General features: G+C 37.6%; 1 protein-coding gene across 1 annotated transcript in view; it reads left to right on the plus strand.

Moving 5' to 3' along the window:
- The window catches only part of myo1e.1.L (myosin IE, gene 1 L homeolog), a 104519-nt gene that overhangs the window by 35919 nt on the left and 46591 nt on the right, over window positions 1-22009 (plus strand). The window contains exons 2-6 of the mRNA XM_018253019.2: window positions 7084-7227; window positions 13923-14012; window positions 16688-16782; window positions 20438-20525; window positions 21024-21113. Coding sequence (XP_018108508.1) covers window positions 7084-7227; window positions 13923-14012; window positions 16688-16782; window positions 20438-20525; window positions 21024-21113 — 507 coding nt within the window. The remainder of the gene's footprint in view (window positions 1-7083; window positions 7228-13922; window positions 14013-16687; window positions 16783-20437; window positions 20526-21023; window positions 21114-22009) is intronic.

A 22009-nucleotide genomic window follows, 5' to 3' on the forward strand; every position in this document is an offset into this window, starting at 1 on the left:
TAAAAGTATTACAAGTCTTGGTGTGATCTTTGTTGATCAGCCACTCCTGTAGAGGATAACAATGGTTTCAGTTGCTTCTATTTGTACTAATGGTGGAGTCCTAAATAGTTTTGCAACTTTTTCCAGCCTGATGGGTCATTTACCTTTGCCATATGCAAATATGAATATTAGATAATTTTCCTTAATGAATAAATGACAAAGCAAGTTTTCGACTTGTTAGTTCATTTGGGTTACATTATCTGATTTTAGAACTTGCATGAAAAACAGCACACATTTTAGAGCATATTTATGCAAAAGTATTAAAAATGCAAAAGGGTTCTCAAACACCTATATAATATATTAGGCAATATTTGTATATAATCTGTATATTTTATGAACTTTGTTGTACAGAGCTTCAAATTATGTTGGTGCTTTATAAATATGTGTTGATAATAGAGATGCACTGAATCCTTTATTTAGGGATTTGGCAAAATCCCAAATCTTTCATGAAGGATTCGGCCCTAGGTAATATTACTAAGAGTCCCTAATACCAACCCCCTGTGTTCCATCACAAGATGAGCACACAAAATCTGAAAAGTTGCTAAAAAAGGAAAGCTTCTGTATTTCGGAAAAATAGACATGTGGGGAACACATTGCTGCATAATGGCTGTGTTGGCCACATCAGAAAGAGAACTATAACATTCAGGCAGCATGTGGTGAAAGTATTTCTTGTGCAATATTGACAGAAAGTTGTTCATTATTCTGTGGTAGTAAGCCACTGACATAGACCTTTAAAGGAGTTGTTCACCTTTGAATTAACTTTTAGTGTGATGTAGAGAGTGATATTCTGAGACCATTTGCAATTGCTTTTCATTTTTTATTATTTGTGATTTTTAAATTATTTAGCTTTTTATTCAGCAGCTCTCCAGTTTGCAATTTCAGCATTCTGGTTCCTAGGGTACAAATTACCCTAGCAATCATGCATTGATTTGAATAAATCAGGAATTTAGGGCCTGAATAGAAGAATTAGTAATAAAAAGTAGCAATACATTTGTAGCCGTACAGAACATTTGTTTTTAGATGGGGTCAGTGATGAAGAGTCTGAAGAAAAAGACAAATCATTCAAACTATTTAAATTAAAAAACTAAAACTGCCCATTCTATAACATACTAAAAATTAACTTATAGGTGAACCACCCATTTAAGACTTTAACTTTGAGTTAATGTCTTTCTGTATTGGCTAAATATCAACATATTTGGTGTCAGAATAAGAACCCAACTTCATTGTTCTTGTACCTTACAGAGGAGAGTTTGTTGACCACAAAGATCAATGGTCAGAACCTCTAACATGCTCTTGGAAATTAGCCAGGATTAAGATCAGGAATATGGATATTCCATAAATAATATAGCTTGCACTGCTTATGCCAACACAGTCATGGGTGATATTAAACAAGTGGGGCTCATTATCAACACTGGGCAAATTTGCCTATGGGCAGTAACCCATGGCAACCAATCAGATTGCTGTATTCATTGTTCTTCTTGCAGCTGGTTTCAAAAAGCTAGTCACTGATTGGATGCTAAAAGTAACTGCCCATGGGCAAATTTGCTCAGTGTTGATAAATGAGCCCCAGTGTCTTTTTTTTTTTTTTTTTTTTTTTTTTTTTTTTTGTGCATTTGTCATCTGGAGAATGAGTGAATGATACTTTAATGGCATTATTTTGTATTTGTGACATCTTGAAGGTTTTCTGATATAGTTATTGGTTCTCATAAGATAAGTAAATATTATTGTTAGGGATGCACCGAATCCACTATTTTGGATTCGGCCGAATACCAAACCGAATCCTAATTTAGATATGCAAATTAGGGCTGGGAAGGGGAAAACATTGTTTACTTCCTTGTTTTTTGACAAAATTCATGCAATTTCCCTCTCCACCCCTAATTTGCATGTGCAAATTAGGATTTGGATTGGGTTCATCCAGGCAGAAGGATTTGCCTGAATCCTGCTGAAAAAGGACGAATCCCGAACCGAATCCTGGATTCGGTGCATCCATAATTATTGGTAGCGACTAGATGGGTCAATCGAGGAAAACATATTTTCAAGGGAGAGTATTTGTTAAACACAGGATTTTAATGTGTTTAAGGAGATGTAACTGATCTTCATCTGAAATCCATGAAGCTGACTGTTCAGCCATTTAGACAGTGTGGGGGAAGCATTGGCAGTAACTGTTACAGCATAGCACAAAACTCATCAAATAGCCATACTATTTTTAATGCTTACTTTTGAGAGCAATTCCTATGGGAGTGTTGCATAACCTTGACATGCGTACATACTTGTCTTTCCCATAATGAACAGGTCTGAATAGTAATGAGACAATGTAACTGGGTTTTCACTGGTATACTTCCCCGCATCTCTCAGCTTCAGCAGGTTTAAGGTGGCGAATAGTTGAATTGTAATTCTTAAAGGGACCGTAGATGATACATTTCAAAACTTGAATTCAAAATTTTTTAAAAAAGCGTGCGTCAAATTTTAACTATTCTCTATTTGAATTTCACTAAAATAAGCTTGAATAATTCAAATTTCGAAATTTGTATTTTCACTTCGACCCCTGATAAATCTGCCCTGTAGGGGCAGATTTATCAAGGGTCGAATTTCAAAGTTAAAAATACTTCGAAATTCGACCATCGAATTGAAATACTTTGATTAAATCCTTCGAAACGAACGATTAGAAGGATTTCCGCAATCGATTGAACGATTTTACTTCGACTTCCAAAAACTTAGAAATGCTCTAGAAGGTCCCGTAGGCTAACATAGCACTTCGGCAGGTTTAATTTGGCGAAGTATTGAAGTCGAAGGTTTTTTAAAGAGACAGTACTTCAATTATCGAATGGTCAAATATTCGAACGATTTTACTTTGAATCGAAGTCGTAGTATCCTATTCGATGGTCAAAGTATCCAAAAAATTACTTCCAATTTCGAAATTTTTTGCTTAGAAAATTCCCTCTTATTCACTTCGACCCTTGATAAATCTGCCCCTAAGTGTCTGGGGAAGTTGCTAATATCTGCTACTCTTATGTGTCTTGTAGAATCCATCCGTGAATAGGCATTGGAACCAGGCACGCAAATTGTGGGTACAAAAATGGAACAAATAAAAGGGAAGGCGTTGAAACCTATCTATGTCAAATGATGAGTGTGACAACACTCCAAAACCTGTACATGCTTTAAAAAAATGTTCTGCAGTTGTTTTAGAAAAGTATACCCAAATACAGCATTATCCAGAATGCTCGGGACCTGGGGTTTTCCAGATAACAAATCTTTCCGTAATTTAGATCTTCATACGTTAAGTCTACTAAAAAATAATTGAAACATTTAGGGGGCTATTTATCAAAGGTCGAATGTTAGTGTTTTTGTTTTGTTTTTTAACCTCGAATGCACTCGAAACTCAGATGGTATCTTATTTAAGAAAAAACTCAATAGCAAAAACCCTAATATGTAAGTTTGAGTTCCGTAACCCGGAAACTCCAATTGATCTAATCACTCAAAACATTTGAGTTTTCGGGCAAAACCCTCTGAAAAAAATGTCTTCAAATGGTTCCAGTGACCTCTGCCATTGACTTCTACATGACCTGGACAGGTTTCAGGTGGTGTACTGTATTTTCGGATTCAAGCTATTTCCAGGGTCAAGGTATAATAAACCTCGAATATTCAAAACAAATTTTTTTTTTTTTTTTTAAAACTCAAATTTTTTGGAAAAGACAATTCAAACTTTAATAAATATTCCCCCTTAATAAACCTAATACGTTTGTTTTACCACCAATAAAGGTGAATTATATCTTAGTTTGGATCAAGTACAAAGTACAGCTTTATTGTTACAAAGAAACAGAAAATTATTTTTAAAAATTTGAATTAAGTGGATAAAATGAAGTCTATTGGAGATAGGGTTGCCTTCCTATATATTTATCCGTTTCCCTATTGACAACATTGGGGTCAACCATCATTTTTACCGGCCAGACCGGTGTAATACCGGCCAGGTGGCAACCTTAATTAGAGATGGCCTTCCCATAATTCGGAGCTTTCTGGATAATGGATCCCATACCAGTACACATATTTCCAGATGAAACTTTTAGCTTTGTACGTATTTTCTGACCAGCAATATGCTATACCCTTGTGTAGTTTACTGGGATCCCAACACCGTGTTTTAGGGAAACCCTTCTTTCAATAGCACTTGAAGGCAGAATACCCCTGAGAAGTTGTGTTGAGATGCACAAGTGATATCATTTAGTGGAGTGCTACTAAATTTGTGTTTGTGTGGCCAATCTGTAATGCTAAGCCACATCACTCAACTAAAATCACCCTGCGGTTATTAGTTTGAAATGCAATTAAGTACAAGATACTTAGACTGTAAGCTCTACAGGGCAGGGACCTCCTTCCTACTGTATCTCGTACCACATAGCACTTAAAAGCTCTGTGTCTAATTATTTTATTTATTGTCTGACTTGTCCTCCCTGTGTGTACTTTTATATATTGTACTTTTATTTATATTGTACTTTTATGCATTGTATGGCACTGCGGCTCCTTAACAACACTTTACTAATAAAGCTCTACATATATACATAATGTGATGTCCGTTTAGAATTTGTTTTACTGGTTAGATTTAAAATGTAACATTTCATTTTTGTTGATATGATGCTTATGGATCCTTTTTTTATAAGACTTGCATATACAAGGAATCACTTACTGTACTTAGCCCATATTCTGTAGTAAATTAAATCCAAACAATCAAATTTCAAATTAAAAAAACATACTTTTTTCCTCTGATGTAGGCTTCCATTTATCTAAGATCTAAAGACATCTAAAGATATCTGCCTGCTTTTTGATCTCTTATCATTTGAAGAAACCCTTAAATAACCCGCCAACCATCAGCCTTTTTTTAATTGCCTCGTATTTCAGTCCAACACTTAATCAATTCCTTACTGATAATGATCATTTCAAAGCTAGGTCTGCATCTTGCTCATCATGTTTCAAACACATGCTACAGACATTGTATTGCTATGTATTTTTGTTTTACCAGATAGAATTGCGTCTGCATATTAATCAGTCACACATTTGTACTTTTTAATCTAGATAGTTAAATGTTAATATCTAAAGGAAGGCTCTAAAATAAGTATAACCTACTGCATAACAGCGTTCAGTTCCATCAGGATCTACTATGTAAATGAGGTATAATAAAATGTTAGAAAAGCTGTGTATATGGACATCTTTCAAAAGTTACCAGACTCCAATATTTGCTTTGGTGTTACATGAGGAAAAGCAGCCCTTTAGTGTAGGGGTAGACAGGCAGATTCGGGGAGATTTAGTCGCCTGGCGACTAATCGCCTCTTCTGCGGGGCGACAATCTCCCCGAACTGCCTTCTGTCTGCCTGCTTTGATGAAGAATCGACAACGCTAATGCACTCGCAGCTCTTAGATTTCCGAAGTCGCTCGAAGTTCCCTCGGAAATCCAATCGCCGCGAGTGCATTAGCGCAGGCCCCAACCCTTAGGGTAATGGCAGATAGGGAGATATGTGGGTTATCTGCTCTAACCGCAGCCAACAATTCTCCTGAAATATCCTTAATGTGGGGATAATTGCATTTTAAACACCTTTGCGGCAATACAGGGGAATCTTTAAATGTAAGGAAGAAGGTATTTTCCAATGATTACGAAGGCTCTCTAAATTTACTATTTTTATTAAGCACAAGTAATACCAATGTTAGGTAATGGAAAGGTATTTTTTAGGAGCTTTGCCGTCTGCGGGTAGCTCAGATCCATCCAGGAAATATCATGGAAATAAAAACTTTACCTGTGTGGCCCTAAACACTGTAAGGTTAAATAAAACAGGGGCCCTAAAACTGTTTTGCTGTGAGCCAGTGACCTCGAGTGAGTCCACCATGTTCATGTAACTATCTGGCAGGCCCGGACTGGCAATCTGTGTGTTCTGGCAAATGTCAGAGGGGCTGCTATAAGGTGCCATAGAAAATCTGTATTTAGTGGGCTGGTGGGGGCTGTTTGGGCCTCTGTTTGGGCTGTTTGGGCCTCTGTGTACCTGAAATGGCAGGGCCTATTTTATTTCTCAGTCCAGACCTGCTATCTGGGCAGGTTAATATTCGATCATAGAAGGAGACAAGGCATTTGACAAGGAGCAGTGAGATTCCAAGACTGGTATTCTATTTTTCCGAAATGCATGGAACCTGGGTATTTCTTCTGGGCACGCTTGCTGTTTCCTGTTTCCAATGAAAATCATTCAAGCGTGTGCTGTAGACATTTTTTAACTGGCTCCCTGCTCAAATGAGATGGAGGACTCAGAATATTGAAGGGGTGGGGCTTTATGCTAGATAAATGACTCAACTGCAGTTTTCAGCTTCTGTATTAGAAAAGACATCTGATTCAATGTAGGGAGACAGGTGTCATTTTGGGGGCTGTTTAGAGTCTTTTTAAAGGGGTGGTTCACCTTCAAACAACTAGTGTTTTCAGATAGATCACCAGAAATAACGACTTTTTCCAATGACTTTCTGTTTTCTATTGCGACCATTTTTCTAATATTGAAGTGTAAAGTGTCATTTTTCACCTTCTGAAGCAGCTCTGGGAGGGGGGGGGTCGCCGACCCTGTAAACTGTTCTAAAATGATACATTTAGTTGCTACATTTCTCATGTTTGTCCCTGCAGAATCTCTGGGTTTCATTACAGGCAGCTGTTACAATACAATAGTTGCTAATACTCCAGAGACGCTACTGAGAAATGTCGTAAAATTGTAACAGTTGTGAGTCTGCACCTGAATTACTGAAACACCAGAGAAAGGAACATTCAACTTTAAACTGAGATTTTGGAAAAACAGTAAAAAATAAATAATGGAAAGTAATTGAAAAAAAGTCTTTATTTCTGGGGAACAATCTAAAAACAACTGAATTGAAAAAAGTATTTGGAAGGTTAACAACCCCTTTAAGGAATTTAAAATAAAAGGTTTGCTAAATTTTTGGAACCACTGTCTTGTCTTTGGATACATTTGAGCTCTGCTTAATTTAATGACTGTTTGTTGTTTTAATGTTCATTCATCTTTTTTTATTTCACAGGGCAGCAAAGGACATTATCGATACCACTGGCAAAGCCACAATGTGAAGCACAGCGGAGTGGATGATATGGTTCTTCTCTCCAAAATCACAGAAGATTCAATAGTAGACAATCTAAAGAAACGTTACATGGACGACTTCATCTTTGTATCCTTGGCTAACACGTTATATTGGCTAGATACTATAAGACTATAGAGAACTATACTTAAATGGTCTACGTTTTCTAGCACAATGGTTTAATTGATTGTCATGAAAGTTGAAGTAGTTTATATAAAAGAATGAAACATGCTAGTGATTTTCATTTGATGCAATGAGAATTGCTGTTTAAGGTTATATCACAGTCAGCAAGAACAAAGTGCTAACCAGAGCAGGAGGTGATATAAAAAGCCTGGTACCTCCACCTCTTGAGGGAAATTTAATAATAAATTATATAAAATGAATTCATATCCCTTTGGCAGCTTTTAGTTATTGGTTGGATGGTGGAAATTGTAGCTCCACATTTGTATGTAAAGCCTGCATATCAGTTGCTACACAGTATATCTGGTGGAAGATTTTCCTAGCATTTGCCCACATTGTTCAAGGAAGGGAAAGAAAAGCCATGGGAAGTGCTCCTTGATGTAAAGCCTGCATATACAGTTAGGTCCATAAATATTTGGACAGACAACTTTTTTTTTTTCTAATATTGGTTCTGTACATTACTCAATGAATTTTATGTGAAAAAACTCAGATGCAGTTGAACTGCAGACTTTCAGCTTTAATACAGTGGGTTGAACAAGAAGATTGCATAAAAATGTGAGGAACTGAAGCATTTTTTTTTTTTTTAAAACAATCACTTCATTTCAGGGGCTCAAAAGTAATGGACCAGGGGTTCAAAAGTAATTGGACAATTAACTCAAAGGCTATTTCATGGGCAGGTTTGTTAGGTCTATCAATGAAGCAGATGAAAGTCCTGGAGTTGATTTGAGGGGGGGGGGTGTTTGTATGTGGATATTTTTGCTGTGAACAGACAACATGCGGTCAAAGGAGCTCTCCATGCAGGTGAAACAAGCCATCCTTAAGCTGCAAAAACAAAAAAACCACTGGAGAAATTGCTACAATATTAGGAGTGGCAAAATCTACGGTTTGGTACAATCTGAGATAGAAAGAAAGAGAGCACCGGTGAACTCAGCAACACAAAAAGACCTGGAAGTCCACTGAAGACTACAGTGGTGGATGATCGCAGAATCATTTCCATGGTGAAGCGAAACCCCTTCACAACAGACAAACAAGTGAACAACACTCTCCAGGAGGTAGGCATATCATTATCCAAGTCTACCATAAAGAGAAGACTGCATGAAAGTAAATACAGAGGGTGCACTGCCAGGTGCAAGCCACGCCTAAGCATCAAGAATAGAAAGGCTACATTGGACTTTGCTAAAAAAAAACATCTAGAAAAGCCAGCAGAGTTCTGGAAAAACATTCTTTGGACAGATGAAACCAAGATCAACCTCTACCAGAATGATGGCAAGAAAAAATTATGGAGAAGGAGTGGAACAACTCATGATCCAAAGCATACCACATCATGTATAAAACATTTGGGAGGCAGTGTGATGGCTTGGGCGTGCATGGCTGCCAGTGGCACTGGGACACTAGTGTTTATCCATGATGTGACAGAAGCAGTCGAATGAATTCTGAAGTGTTTAGAGACACTGTCTGCTCAAATCCAGCTAAATGGAGTCATAATGACTCAAAACATACTGCCAAAGCCACCCAGGAGTTTATTAAAGCAAAGAAGTGGAATATTCTTGAATGGCCAAGTCAGTCACCTGATCTGAACCCAATTGAGCTGCATTTCACTTGTTGAAGACTGAACTTCGGACAGAAAGGCCCACAAACAAACAACAACTGAAAGCCACTGCAGTAAAGGCCTGGAAGAGCATTAAATAGCAGGAAACCCAGAATCTGGTGATGACCATGAGTTCAAGACTTCAGGCTGTCGTTGCCAGCAAAGGGTTTTCAACCAAACATTTGAAATAAACATTTTATTTTCTGTTTTTTTAATTTGTCCAATTACTTTTGAGCCCCTGAAATGAAGTGATTGTGTTAAAAAAAATTCTTTAGTTCCTCACATTTTTATGCAATCTTTTTATTCAACCCACTGAATTAAATCTGAAAGTCTGCAGTTCAGCTGCATCTGAGTTGTTTCATTTAAAATTCATTGTGGTAATAATGTACAGAACCAAAATTAGAAAAAAAGTCTGTCCAAATATTTAGGGACCTAACTGTATCAGTCGGTACACAGTATACCCAGTGGAAGATATTCCTAGCATTTGCCCACATTGTTCACCTATTAAATATTATATTTTAAGGAAATTTGGTTTTGCTGTCATAAGAAGAAAAAAAAAGCCATGGGAAGTGCCCCAGAGTTTATTTTATCAGCGACTTTCCCTGCAGAGAAGACTACGCAGCACAAACTAATATTGTTGTTTTTCCTGTACATCAAAGCAGCCTTTCATTTCTTTAGCTCCTAAAGAAACGCTTAGTAGGAGCATTTTCTGTGAGGTGGAACAATGATTTTGTTTCTCGCCCTTTTGGTTGCAAGGAAAAATTCAGTCGTCCTTAAAATACAGTTTCCTGTCATATACGCTTGCATATAATAAATAAATATATATATATATATATATATATATATATATATATATATATATATATATATATATATATATATATATATATATATATATATATATATATATATACACTTGCTATGTGCCTCAAAGGGCCTCTTCCTCACTCTGCAGTTCTTCTCACTTCCATTCAATTCTGCTTGCTATGGCCATCGCCTGTATGAGTTGTGCAAAGCCTGGCCAAAGTGGACAATATCCAACAGTTGACCTGTGTTTGGCTGCATTATTTTAGTGTAAATAATTCAGTAAGTGAAAAATAGTTGATAGTGGGGATAAACCACACCATTTCTCTATTTATTCTCCACTTTATTTAGCAACATACGTTATGCTGAAGTACATTTAACAAGACTTATCTCCCAAACATTAATCTCCATATAAGAAGCATACATTTGAGCACTTGAATAAGAATGAGTTGGAGAAACTTGCGTCAAAGGACATACAAGTGAATTGATATCTGCTGTTAGTTGTGTGCTGTCAATTCAAGTGGTGCTTCCTGGAGTGGTTAGAGTAGTGCTATTGGAATGCACTTCTTAGTGGGGAACATTTGAGTTTGAATGGTATTGGGTGGCAAGGAGCCTCCAGTGTTTGGATGCTTCACAGAAAGGAGGTGGGGTAGGGCAGGGTGGGGAACCTATGAGACAATCCTCAGCAGAAATTAGGGCATGTTTATAGGGGTAGTTTTGCAAAGTTCATTGACATACATGTGGAAAAAGCATACAAATGGCAGGTTACCAGGCAAAAAAAATGTGACCTTATAGCTCACGAATCATTAGGAAAAAACAGCAAGAGCTATTTCTTTATATGTTTGTGATTGGTGATATTAAAGAGATACTGTCATGAGAAAACATGTTTTTTTAAAAACACATCAGTTAATAGTGCTGCTCCAGCAGAATTCTGCACTGAAATCCATTTTTCAAAAGAGCAAACAGATTTTTTTATATTTAGTTTTGAAATCTGACATGGGGCTAGACATTTTGTCAATTTCCCAGCTGCCCCTGGTCACATGACTTGTGCTCTGATAAACTTCAATTACTCTTTACTGCTGTACTGCAAGTTAGAGTGATATCACTCCCTCTCTCCCCCCCCCCAGCATCTTAACAACAGAACAATGGGAAGGTAATGAGATAGCAGCTCCCTAACACAAGATAACAGCTGCATGGAAAATCAAAGAACATTACTTAATAGTAAAAGCCAAGTCCCACTGAGACACATTCAGTTACATTAAGTAGGAGAAATAACAGCCTGCCAGAAAGTAATTCCATCCTAAAGTGCAGGCACAAGTCACATGACTGGGGCAGCTGGGAAACTGACAAAATGTCTAGCCCCATGTCAGATTTCAAAACTGAATATAAAAAAATCTGTTTACTCTTTTGAGAAATGGATTTCAGTGCAGAATTCTGCTGGAGCAGCACTATTAACTGATGGGTTTTGGAAAAAAAACATGTTTTTCCATGACAGTATCCCTTTTAGTATCAGATTAAGGTCAGTGGTACATGGATAATTTTCTTCACTAATGCTGGTAACATGGTATAAAAGCTTGTTACCCTGTGTGGATCACTTCTATTAACATGAATGAGAATGTGATCACCAGCATTGCTACCTACAAATATTAGTAGTAAGGCAATAGCCATAAAGGTAGGAGAGATGTTTTTCATTAGCATTAATAAAAGTGTACATTATACTGTCCCAGATTATATATCTTATCTACCATTATACTCACCATAATAAATTCTTATACTAATGTTTCAGAAAAATGTGTAAAATATAATTGCATACCATCTACACACTTTGTGCCAAAGGGAAAGTCCTACGTCATTTTTAACTAGCATTTACTTTCGCTTGTTTTTCAAAAATGTTTAAACAAACATATGGCGGCATCTTAGAAATTTAACTGCACATTTGTTTTTTATAATGTGATCAGCAGATGTAATAAGGCATGCTTTGATCAGGTAAAATGAAATAGGTTCCAGTGGAAAAGAGCTGGTGGGCCGACCATTACAGGAAAACGCTGGCTTTACTTTAGTCCTGTGTCACACGGGGCAATTCTTGGGATTCTGCCTGCCACATTTTTCCTCGGCAAATGCATCGTCCAAATAACATAAATCAGCCTCTGCCTCAAATGGTCCAAATTCACCAGTACTGGGAATCTCACATCAGATTTGCACAGGGGCATTTTATGCAGGGTAAAACACTGAATATTAGATCTCACCGAGCAGTAACTGATGAAAATCTTCCTTATACGTGGAAGAATGTTTTGTTCTATTGAGACATAAGAGAAATTTGTTTTATAGAATTCATAATTGACTGTATTGTGTCCAAATGTATTAATGCAGCTATATGCAAAAAAAAAATATCTGTATTACAGGTATAGGATCTGTTATCCTGAAACCCATCCAGAAAGCTCAGAATTATGGAATGGCTATTTCCTATAGACTCCATTTTATCCAAATAATCCAAATTTTTTACAATGATTTCCTTTTTCTCTGTAGTTATAAAACAATACCTTATACTTCATCCCAACTAAGATATAATTAATCCTTATTGGAAGCAAAACCATTCTATTAGGTTTATTTAATTTTAAAATGATTTTGTAGTAGAATTTAGGAATGAAGATCTGTTATCCAGAAAACCCCAGGTCCTGAGTATTCTGTATAACAGGTCCTAAACCTGCACTTATTTACCCTAAAAGAATACAAGCTAGCAGCAGTTGTAATGGACACAGTAATGGAGCAGTAAAAACCCGGACTCCTGCCATGATGCTCAGCTGATTTTCTTTAAAGGACGTTCATATTTTGAGAAGTTTCTTCAGTACTTTGGTACTGCCCAAAATAATCCGTTGTATACGAGGTACGCAATGATCCGACTGCATTCAGCGGCATCCCACAGCGCTGATGCAAAGTTTGGCAGCATAGCTTCCTCACTCATTTATATAGTATTAATTGTGTTGGCTGCCAATATGTAAATGGATAAGAAAGAGATGCACGCACAAGAACGCTTGAAGCTAGCCTTACCCCAGCTCCTCCTGACTTCTTGTTGCTCGGTTCTATTACATCGCTGTGGGATGGCATTGAAACAGGCCAGCGTTTTCTTCAAATGCAAATATAGCGAAGAGGAGCGGATATTTTTTGTTAATTATTCCAAATTGCTTAAAGGCTTATTTTAGGAAGTACCCGGTACTAATGTATTATAACAACTTCATGAAGGTGTATTTCCTGTTTTACTGATCCGCTCATTTCAGCAGGAAACAAGAGGGAAAAGTTCTATCTTAGTTCCCCATGGCTGCAAACCTTAACGTGGTTTTTTTTGTTCTGATTTATTTCTTGGCCCCAGATTGCCTGAAATAAGCATTTTTAGTACAGAACAAGCACTGAAAGGACTGATTGTTTCTGTGGCTGGGGTTGAATGGGTGTTAATCTGTGCCACTTTAAGCAGGGATTATTGGACACGCGATCAAATACTGCTATTGTTTATCTACAAATAACTTGTGCATGTGAGATGTTCTAGTGAAAATTCACATATGCCATGTGGTCTATGTGCCCCTGTCAGAAAGGCAACAGATCAACATATTTATTTATGTTTAAATTACAGGTAAAGTTGCTGTACCGTGTTAGCCAGTAAAAATGTTAAAAAATAACAAAAGTGGTATAAAGGTGATACCTTTAACTAATATAATCATAACAAGCTTTCAGAACATTTTAGTTCCTTTTTCAAGCTGATTACAATGAAGCTGTGGTGTTCTCGTGTGTGTGTGTGTGTGTGTGTGTGTGTGTGTGTGTGTGTGTGTGTGTGTGTGTGTGTATATATATACACACACAACATGTTTAAAGCGATATCATCACGCACAAATGGGTTTTGTGTAGGTACACCACCAGTTTCGTTGTGTTTTATAGTTGAGATTCTAATTATACTTGTAATGAGTCAAGTCACGGGAGTCGTGGTTCTTTAGTCTGAAACCATAGCCAATTAGGATTATATGCAGGTAGTGTTTTGTTGGAACTTTCCTCCGGGAAAAGCTACACCTTGGCATCCAAATATAAGGTAAACTGCCTGAGCAAAACCCTCAGGATCTCTACATTTGGTTGCCTTTGCATGTGTACAGCTTTCCATTTGTATTTTACAGAGTTCATAGCATTACAGCAAATTAAGCCACACTTTATTAACCTTAACTAATTATAGACATACATCGGGCCAGTGCTCATCTCCATAAATCCCTTTAAACAGATGCCTTACTTTGGAGACAAGGAAATAGAAATGTACCAAGGAGCTGTAAGTATGTTGATCCATTGATGTAATTGTGCATGTTAAACATAAGATACTAGTGCCAAACATATCTAAGGATAAGTATCAAAGGATAAGGCATTTAAGATGTTTCCTTCTGGAAGTGAAGACTGCCCTATACTGAGAACTAAGCTTAAGATGCTTAAGATGGATAAATCGATTGTCCCTGATACCTGTCTGGGGCACATGATAAAGCTGCTTATACAGACACAACCTAATTGCTGACTCCGCTTTAACACACCCCACTGTTTCAGGTACCTGCTAGTGATGTGCAGGTTGCACCCTCCTGCTCCGAATCCGCACCCAACCCAAACCCGCCCAGCGCCTCCATTTACAGACCAATGCCTGCCCCACTCATCTCTGATGTGACAAAAGGGGGCAGGGTAGGCTTGCACCTATAAATGGAGGCTGTTGGAGTAAAAAGCTGGCAGAGTAAGGTCACGGTTGGGGAGAACAGAAGAAGAGCTCAACCCAAATCCGCCCAAGACCTGCAGAATGTGTGTGCCAGTCAGCCTGAACCCACCAGACCCACAGATAAACCTGCGAGTGTCAGGCCAACCCACACATCACTAATCTTCTTCAGCAACTTCAGCACTGAGAAATGCCAGCAACTGATGTATCCAGTGTCCGACTGGGCCGGCGGGACACCGGGAAAAAACCCGGTGGGCCCCGCCAGCCCAGATCCTTCCATTAGTGGAAGCTGCTTCCTCCCTCCCTGGTGCACAGCGCAGCAGAAAGGGGAAAAAAATGTAGGCGCGGGGGCCAGAGGGGGTCCAGGTTGCGGCTCGGGGAGGGGGGGCCTGGTTGCGGCTCAGGGAGAGGGCCAGAGCGAGTTTCTCATCTGGGGTGGGGGGCTCTGAGGCAGCAGCCCAGATGGGCCCAGGCCCCCCAGTCCCACGAGGGATGTATTGGAGTTGTAACAATTCAGTGAGCATGCTCAGTAGAAACTGAAAGCAGCAAATAATGTATCGGATTGCAACAGTAGAGAGTCAGCCACCTGATTTAGTGAACTGCTACTGGCAAATGTAGAAATGTAGGGGGTAAACTGATTCATTTTCAAAATGTAGGTTTTAGAAAACCACAAAAAATAGAAATCAGTTATGGAAAGTCATTAGTTATGGTGTTCTGCTTGCAATCAATACAGTTTTAATGATCAAGTACCCCTTTAACCCAAACCCTCTTTTTACAGGTAGTCCTCCAGATAAGCTTTTGCATTTATATAATAATATGATTTGATCTTCAAGTCTGTTTCCTTCATGGCAGACATATGTATTAAGTAATAGTCAGGGGCTCTGTATTAAAAAGGAAACAATTCCATAAAAAGAAGCAACCGTGAAAATAAAAGTCAGGATAATGAAAGCAATGAAATCCAGATGGGTACTTCCTTTCTTAAAATATCTAATCCAGACAGTTTGGTTCATATTCTGGCCATATGAATATTCGCATAGTGTACCACGCCTAACCCAGCTTGTTGCTTTTATCTCCGTTTTACAAGGACTCTGCATTAAACAAGGCAGGTGTAACCCATGTGACAAAGACTTTTTTCTGTCTTCTTCCTTCTACGGCGCTATATAGCATGCACCAACACATCTCTTTTTACAAAGGAAGTAAACTGTTGGCTTTCCAGTTGATGAGGACTACAACATTCAGAAGCAAATTAACTTTCAGTGGCTGGGAGCTGTAGTTCACCCCAACTGCAGTGTCGTTCTCTTCTTTAATATTCCTGTTGATATCTATAGTTTTTTGTTACTTGTTTGAGCAATATTCAATGTTTATTTTATCATAAGCTTTGATACATACAGTTAAGATGTTTTGCAAATGTAAACATAATATACTAGATTCAGTTATGTGTTTCCTTTGAGAGGCAAATTGCCATTATAAAATACTGGCTATCCCATCCTTGTTTGGTGATTTTTCAGAGCAGATGTACCACCATGAAGCCTGAAATTTTACATTTACATCTTTATTACAGTTTCAGTGATTTAAAGGGGCAGTATAACCGCTTTTTAGTACGGTTTGTCCTAAACATTGAAACATAGATAAAAAGTAAAGTCACATTCTGTTTCCTGATCCCGGTGAGCACAATTACATCAGCAGTACACTGAGAAGCCCTTTGTATAAGTAAACCCTTTCCTCACTTCCCACAGCTGCAGCATACTAGGCTGTGAGATAAGGAGCTGCACATTATATGGAGGTTTCTCAGTGTTGATATGAGTGCGGAAGTAAAATGTGACTTTCAACTTCAGAATTAGCCCTGTTTAGTGCAAAAGCCACATATTTCCTAATTAAGTCCTAAAAAAGTACTTGTTCAGCACAAGCCCTATTCATTGAACTAATGTTGAAAAATAGGGTATACTGCCCCTTTAACAACAGTTTTTGTTTTAATAACATTAGGTTAGGTAGTTACACTGTAATCTTGTCAATTCTCAGACGTGGTCCTGTTTAAAGTCATAAAGTTAGAATGTGCTGCTGGCTGTTTGGAAGACGGAACATTAATTTCTAGGTGAAAGGAATTTATTCAGCACCAGTAGGTGCTGGAGTTTGGTTGGATTAGATTGTAACAGGGCTTTTATATCTCTGCATTCACATTCTATATACTGTGATGAAACTAAAAGCACGGCTATAAATTTTTTTTTTTTTTTTTTTAATTCTTTGCTTTCTAGGCTCAGTATGAGAATCCTCCACACATCTACGCGTTGGCTGACAATATGTACAGAAACATGATCATAGACAGGGAAAACCAATGTGTTATTATAAGGTAAGGTGTATTTCCGGTTCTTCCTGAGCCTTTAGTCTTTTCACAAAGAAGTTGGTTATAGGCAGTTCCGATTTTCTAAAAAGTGTCGGGTTATTTCACATTGTGAAAGGATTTTTAACGAAAGGGTTGAAAGGAAACAGACCTTTAATTGACCCAAAAATAACCAATCGGTAATCTTGGTAGTTTTCTTACTTGAAGCTTTTCTGCAGAGCCACTGATCATTGCAGCACATGCTCTCTTTATATGTTTACTGGGGATCTATATTCTGTATAATAGGGTCACACTGCCTCCCCTGGGGGTGAATCTCAAGAATGAGGCAGGATGTATATCCATAATTATTATTTTACAGTTTTCCAGAACTATTTGACTAAATATTCAGATCTCTATTAGCACCTGCATGCGGGAAACATTTTGTTTGCTCTTTCTGCTTATTCTTATCTCCCCATTCAGACAAAAGATTAACCAATGTAAAGCCTGCGCCAGGCATTTCTAATGTTCTGTATGTAAAAGGATTAGAGTTTGGCTGCTGTCCATCTCCCATAATGTTCTTTGTATATACAGTATGTGAGTGTGTATTCCAGACTCTGCTGCAAGAAAACTTCTTTCCTATATCAAAAGAATGTCTTTTTAAACAACAGCATGATGTTATGTTGCTGTTTATTTGTCAAGTCTTGCCTCTTTACTGTGTACATAAACACAGAGGTCTGTGTCTGGAGGCATGTGTGATCTATTCCTTATGCCGTTGTGTTAAAGGGAAGATTGCCACAAAGTATAATGATATGTAGTATTTTATCTTCCATTTATTGTACACTATAAAAAGACACAGGGCTTATGGTAGATACAGAGTATTCCTGCTCTGATGATATTTAGGGGCCTATTTATTAAAGTTTAATGTTTTTCTGGTTGAGTTTTTAAAGGGGAAAACTCGAACTTTTAAAAGAAAAAAACTAAAATTTATAGAGATGTAATGCTCCAAAGCTGATAAAAATCCAAAAATACTTGAGGTCATCTATAAGTCAATGTCAAATGTCTCTGAAGATGTTTCTTGACATTGTGATCCGCGCCGATAAATTTGAGTTGTCGCAGCAGCAAACTGAGTCGAGTTTTCGGAACGCCAATTTGAAAACGTTTCATGATTAGAATTGACAAACGATTTTGTTGCAGCGGATTGGTCACACCAACTTTTTCAAGCTGATTTTTTTGATAAATGAGTTGAATTTGTGGATGGGAGTTAGTTCGACTTTGTTTTAATTACAAACTGAGATAAAAGCGAGTTTTAGTAAATACCACTCTTACTGTATTTCTAGTGATAGACCTTGTGTATACTTGGTAATCAAACCAACAGTTGCTTCCCTTTATTATATTTGTTTACCTGCCATAACAGAACCCATGTATAAATGTACAATAATCATTTAGAAAGCAGGTGGCTGGGAGTCTTTTGGGAGCTTCCATTTGTTTTTCCAGAATGCATCGTTTACTCATTGCAGGTTTGAGTTATGATATATTCCATTTCTAAGAAAGTGTTTTGGTGAATTAAGCCCCTAGGGTCACCTAGTAAATCTTCATTTGGCTTTTGCTGCTGAACTAAGGCCTCCTTACTTTCAAACTATAGAAACTAGCGTTATATTGATCTGAATGCTGCTTCTATGGACATGTATGTCTTTTTTTACAGTATTTAATTACTCCAAACAACATTGTTTTACTGTGGCTGATTGACTGTCAAGTAGCCCATTCACTAGGGAAGACTAAAGGCATAGTTTGCTGAGCAACACTTGCTAGTCATTTTAGGAGCACATTGGGCCTTCCTAGGCTGCCCTGATTTCACTTGGTTCCCTGATTTCAACCACTATATGCACCCAGCACAACAAAGTCAATAACTAGCTACATTCGATGGGCCTGTGTTACCAAGCAATTTTCTTTTTCATTTAGAGGCGAGCAGACAATCTTTTAATTTTTGCCAACTTTGATTCATGAACGATTGGAAACACTCCACCACAAATATAATAAATTACTAAACCATAAAGGATTAAGCTGCAAAACCATGGGCAAAATAAAGAGAAAGGAGTACAGTATATGACTAAATACAGATTTGTAGGTCTGTTTGCTGCATGCGTTAGTGCCATTTATTTTATATGTGGATATTGGTAACTCACAGTGCTGAAAAGTAAAACAAAATATGCTGTGATCTTCTAGTTTTTATATCCTTTGCAGATCTGAGGGTTTTCTCAGCAAACGTTGCAGAATTTTATGCTTGGATCGTCCAGTTTCTGCAATCCGGTGCCCATTTAGTGACTCATCCTGTTTTTCAATAGTAGCCACATTTCCCTCATGTCCTAAACTCAAGCTCCCACCTGGAAAGATGTTTTCTTGTTATTAGAATTGAGTTGCAGGAGGAGGTTCGTGTCACAGCTTATTTTTAGAGTAAATCTAATTAGATAACGGTGCCAGTTGTGTGTCCCCAGTGGAAAGTCCTTTGCGGTCTCTGTTGCTTTAATAAGAGCAATTAGTGATTTCAGAAACTTGACTTCAAACCACAGCTTCTGTTGCCTAGGTATCCATTAAGTACCGAACAAATTCTTTAAAAAAAAAAAAACAATAAGCTCAGAAGCTGTGTTATAGTTCTCCTTGTTGTTCAGGTCTATATTGCACTGAGGCGGTTTGTATGTAAATAATAAGGGTAATGGCCCACTGGAATATTTTGATCTTTCCGTGGTTGAGGTATTCTTGTTTGTGCCAGGTCAAATGGCTGGTATTTTAGTTTTCTTATTCCTGCTATGCATGGGATTATAGCCAGAGGCAGGTATGGACCTATGATAGAGGAGTGGAGACTGCTGCCTTGCTATTTAATAGGTGTGTCTGGAAAATGTTAAGGGTAAGGGCACACGCTAAGATTCAGGGGGGTTTTAGTCAACCAGCGACAAATTGCCACTTCTTTGGGAGACTAATCTCCCCGAAAAGCCTTCCCGCTGGCTAGAATCAAAACCGCTGGCGGTATGGCGCTTGGAGCACTTTGTTTTCTGAAGTCGACCAAAGTTGCCTCATGAGGCAACTTTGGGCGACTTCGGAAAACGATTTTAGCTGGTGGGAAGGCTTTTTGGGAGGAGATTAGTCACCCAAAGAAGAGGCAATTTTTCGATAGGTGACTAAACCCCCCCGAATCTTAGTGTATGCCCTTACCCTAAGAGATCAAGTTAGGGTCCAAATTACCCTAGCAACCAAGCATTGATTTTTAAAAGAGACTGGATTATGAATAGGAGCTGCCCAGAATAGAAATGAGAAATAAAAAGTAGCAATAACAATAAATTTGTACCTTTACAGGGCATTTGGTTTTTAGATGGGGGGGGGGGGTCAGTGATCCCCATTTGAAAGCTGGAAACAGTCAGACGAATGAAAGCAAATAATTCAAAAACTATAAAAAAAGAAAAAATTAAGGACAATTGAAAAGTTGCTTAAAATTTGCCGTTCTATAAAATCCTAAAAGTTAAATTAAAAGTGAACAACCCCTTTAAAAATGTATGCGCTAGTTATCCTCTTTTAACTTTCTTTTTTTAAGGAAATATTGTGTACAGTGCCACAATACAGATGTTTAGCAAAGAAATAGATAAAAAATCTAAATCATGCAATTTAATTACTCGATTTCTTTTTATATTTGCAGTGGTGAAAGTGGTGCAGGTAAAACAGTGGCTGCAAAATACATCATGAGCTATATCTCAAAGATTTCTGGAGGTGGCCCTAAAGTGCAGGTGAGCTGGCTTTTTATTTCTTTTTTTAGAGACCTTTATCTTAAAGGGGAATGAAGCCCTGTAACAGTCCCTAATAGAGCAACTAAAAGCCATGTATTAGTTTATGCTTTATTTGCTTTGTTTAGTGTAAGTGGCTGATCCCTTTTTTTTTATACCATCTGGTTGCTGTTAAGTACACAATTGTACATGCTGAACCAGACGCACATATAACATAATTGGAAATAGGCCAATGTTTAAATATGTTAAAGAGCGAGATACTTCATTAATTGTTCATTTTACCATAAGGATAGGCAGTGGAGTCTAAATATTAGATTAACATATTTGTGTTATTTACCAGACTGCAATAGACCTCTTCCCTGGTGCTGTGGGTCTCTGCTAAATCCTTTGGAAACCCTTTTAGATCACATTGGTATCAAGCAGAATCGAAAGGATGTCTAATTACATAGTAACTTCATGTCTGTATTTGTAAGGTTATAACATTATTTTCTATGATTCTAGCATGTTAAGGATATCATTCTGCAATCAAATCCTTTGCTTGAAGCCTTTGGAAATGCTAAGACCGTACGGAATAACAACTCAAGCAGATTTGTAAGTCTGTTGCACTTTTCTTTGTCTTCCCGTATGTGTGGAAAAAGTGTATGGTTGTAGTTGAACAAGCTCAGAAAATTGTGAGCAGGAAAAACATGCAGTACACAGGGCAGCACAGGATTATTGAGAGGCTAGAAGGCAATATATTCAAGATAGTTAGATATGGATGCAAAGTTCCACGGGGATTTATTAAAAAGGTTATGATTAAAATTATCTTTATATGATATTTTGTTTCTTTATAAGAAAATAACAGCAGCCGACCTTCTACATGAACTGGCTAAGTTACCTATCCATCCAACCATTTCTCCTTAAAGGGACCCTCCACCCAAAAATTGGCCATGGAATGTATTAACCTTGTGCAACATTTTTTTCAGGAGCCAGATCCAGGAGTGCAGAGCATGTAAATTAACTAGGGATGCACTGAATCCACTATTTGGGATTCAGCCAAATCCCCGAATTCTTCATGAAAGATTTGGCAGAATACCGAATGCTAATCCAAATCTTAATGTGCATATGCAAATTGGGGACAAGAAAGGAAAAAGTGGGGGAAAAAAAAATTTTTTACTTCCTTGTTTTGTGACAAAAAATTACATCATTTCCCTTCTCTCCACTAATTTGCATATAAGGATTTGGTTCTGCCGAATCCCGCTGAAAAAGGGTGAATCCCAAACCAAATCCTGGATTCTGTGCATCCCTAAAATTAACATGTATATACCGCTTTTAACAGCAATTATATTACCTTACAATTACAATCTAGCATACAAATTTGTGATGATTATATAGATTTTCTTTCATTATCCAAAAAAAGATAATTTTTTTTGGGGTGAATTTCCCCTTTAACATATGAATATTAACCATAAAAAAGTAAAACATATAAGGCTAAAGCTCAAAATAAT

The sequence above is a fragment of the Xenopus laevis genome, chromosome 3L (genome assembly GCF_017654675.1).
Source record: "Xenopus laevis strain J_2021 chromosome 3L, Xenopus_laevis_v10.1, whole genome shotgun sequence".
NCBI lineage: Eukaryota > Metazoa > Chordata > Amphibia > Anura > Pipidae > Xenopus > Xenopus laevis.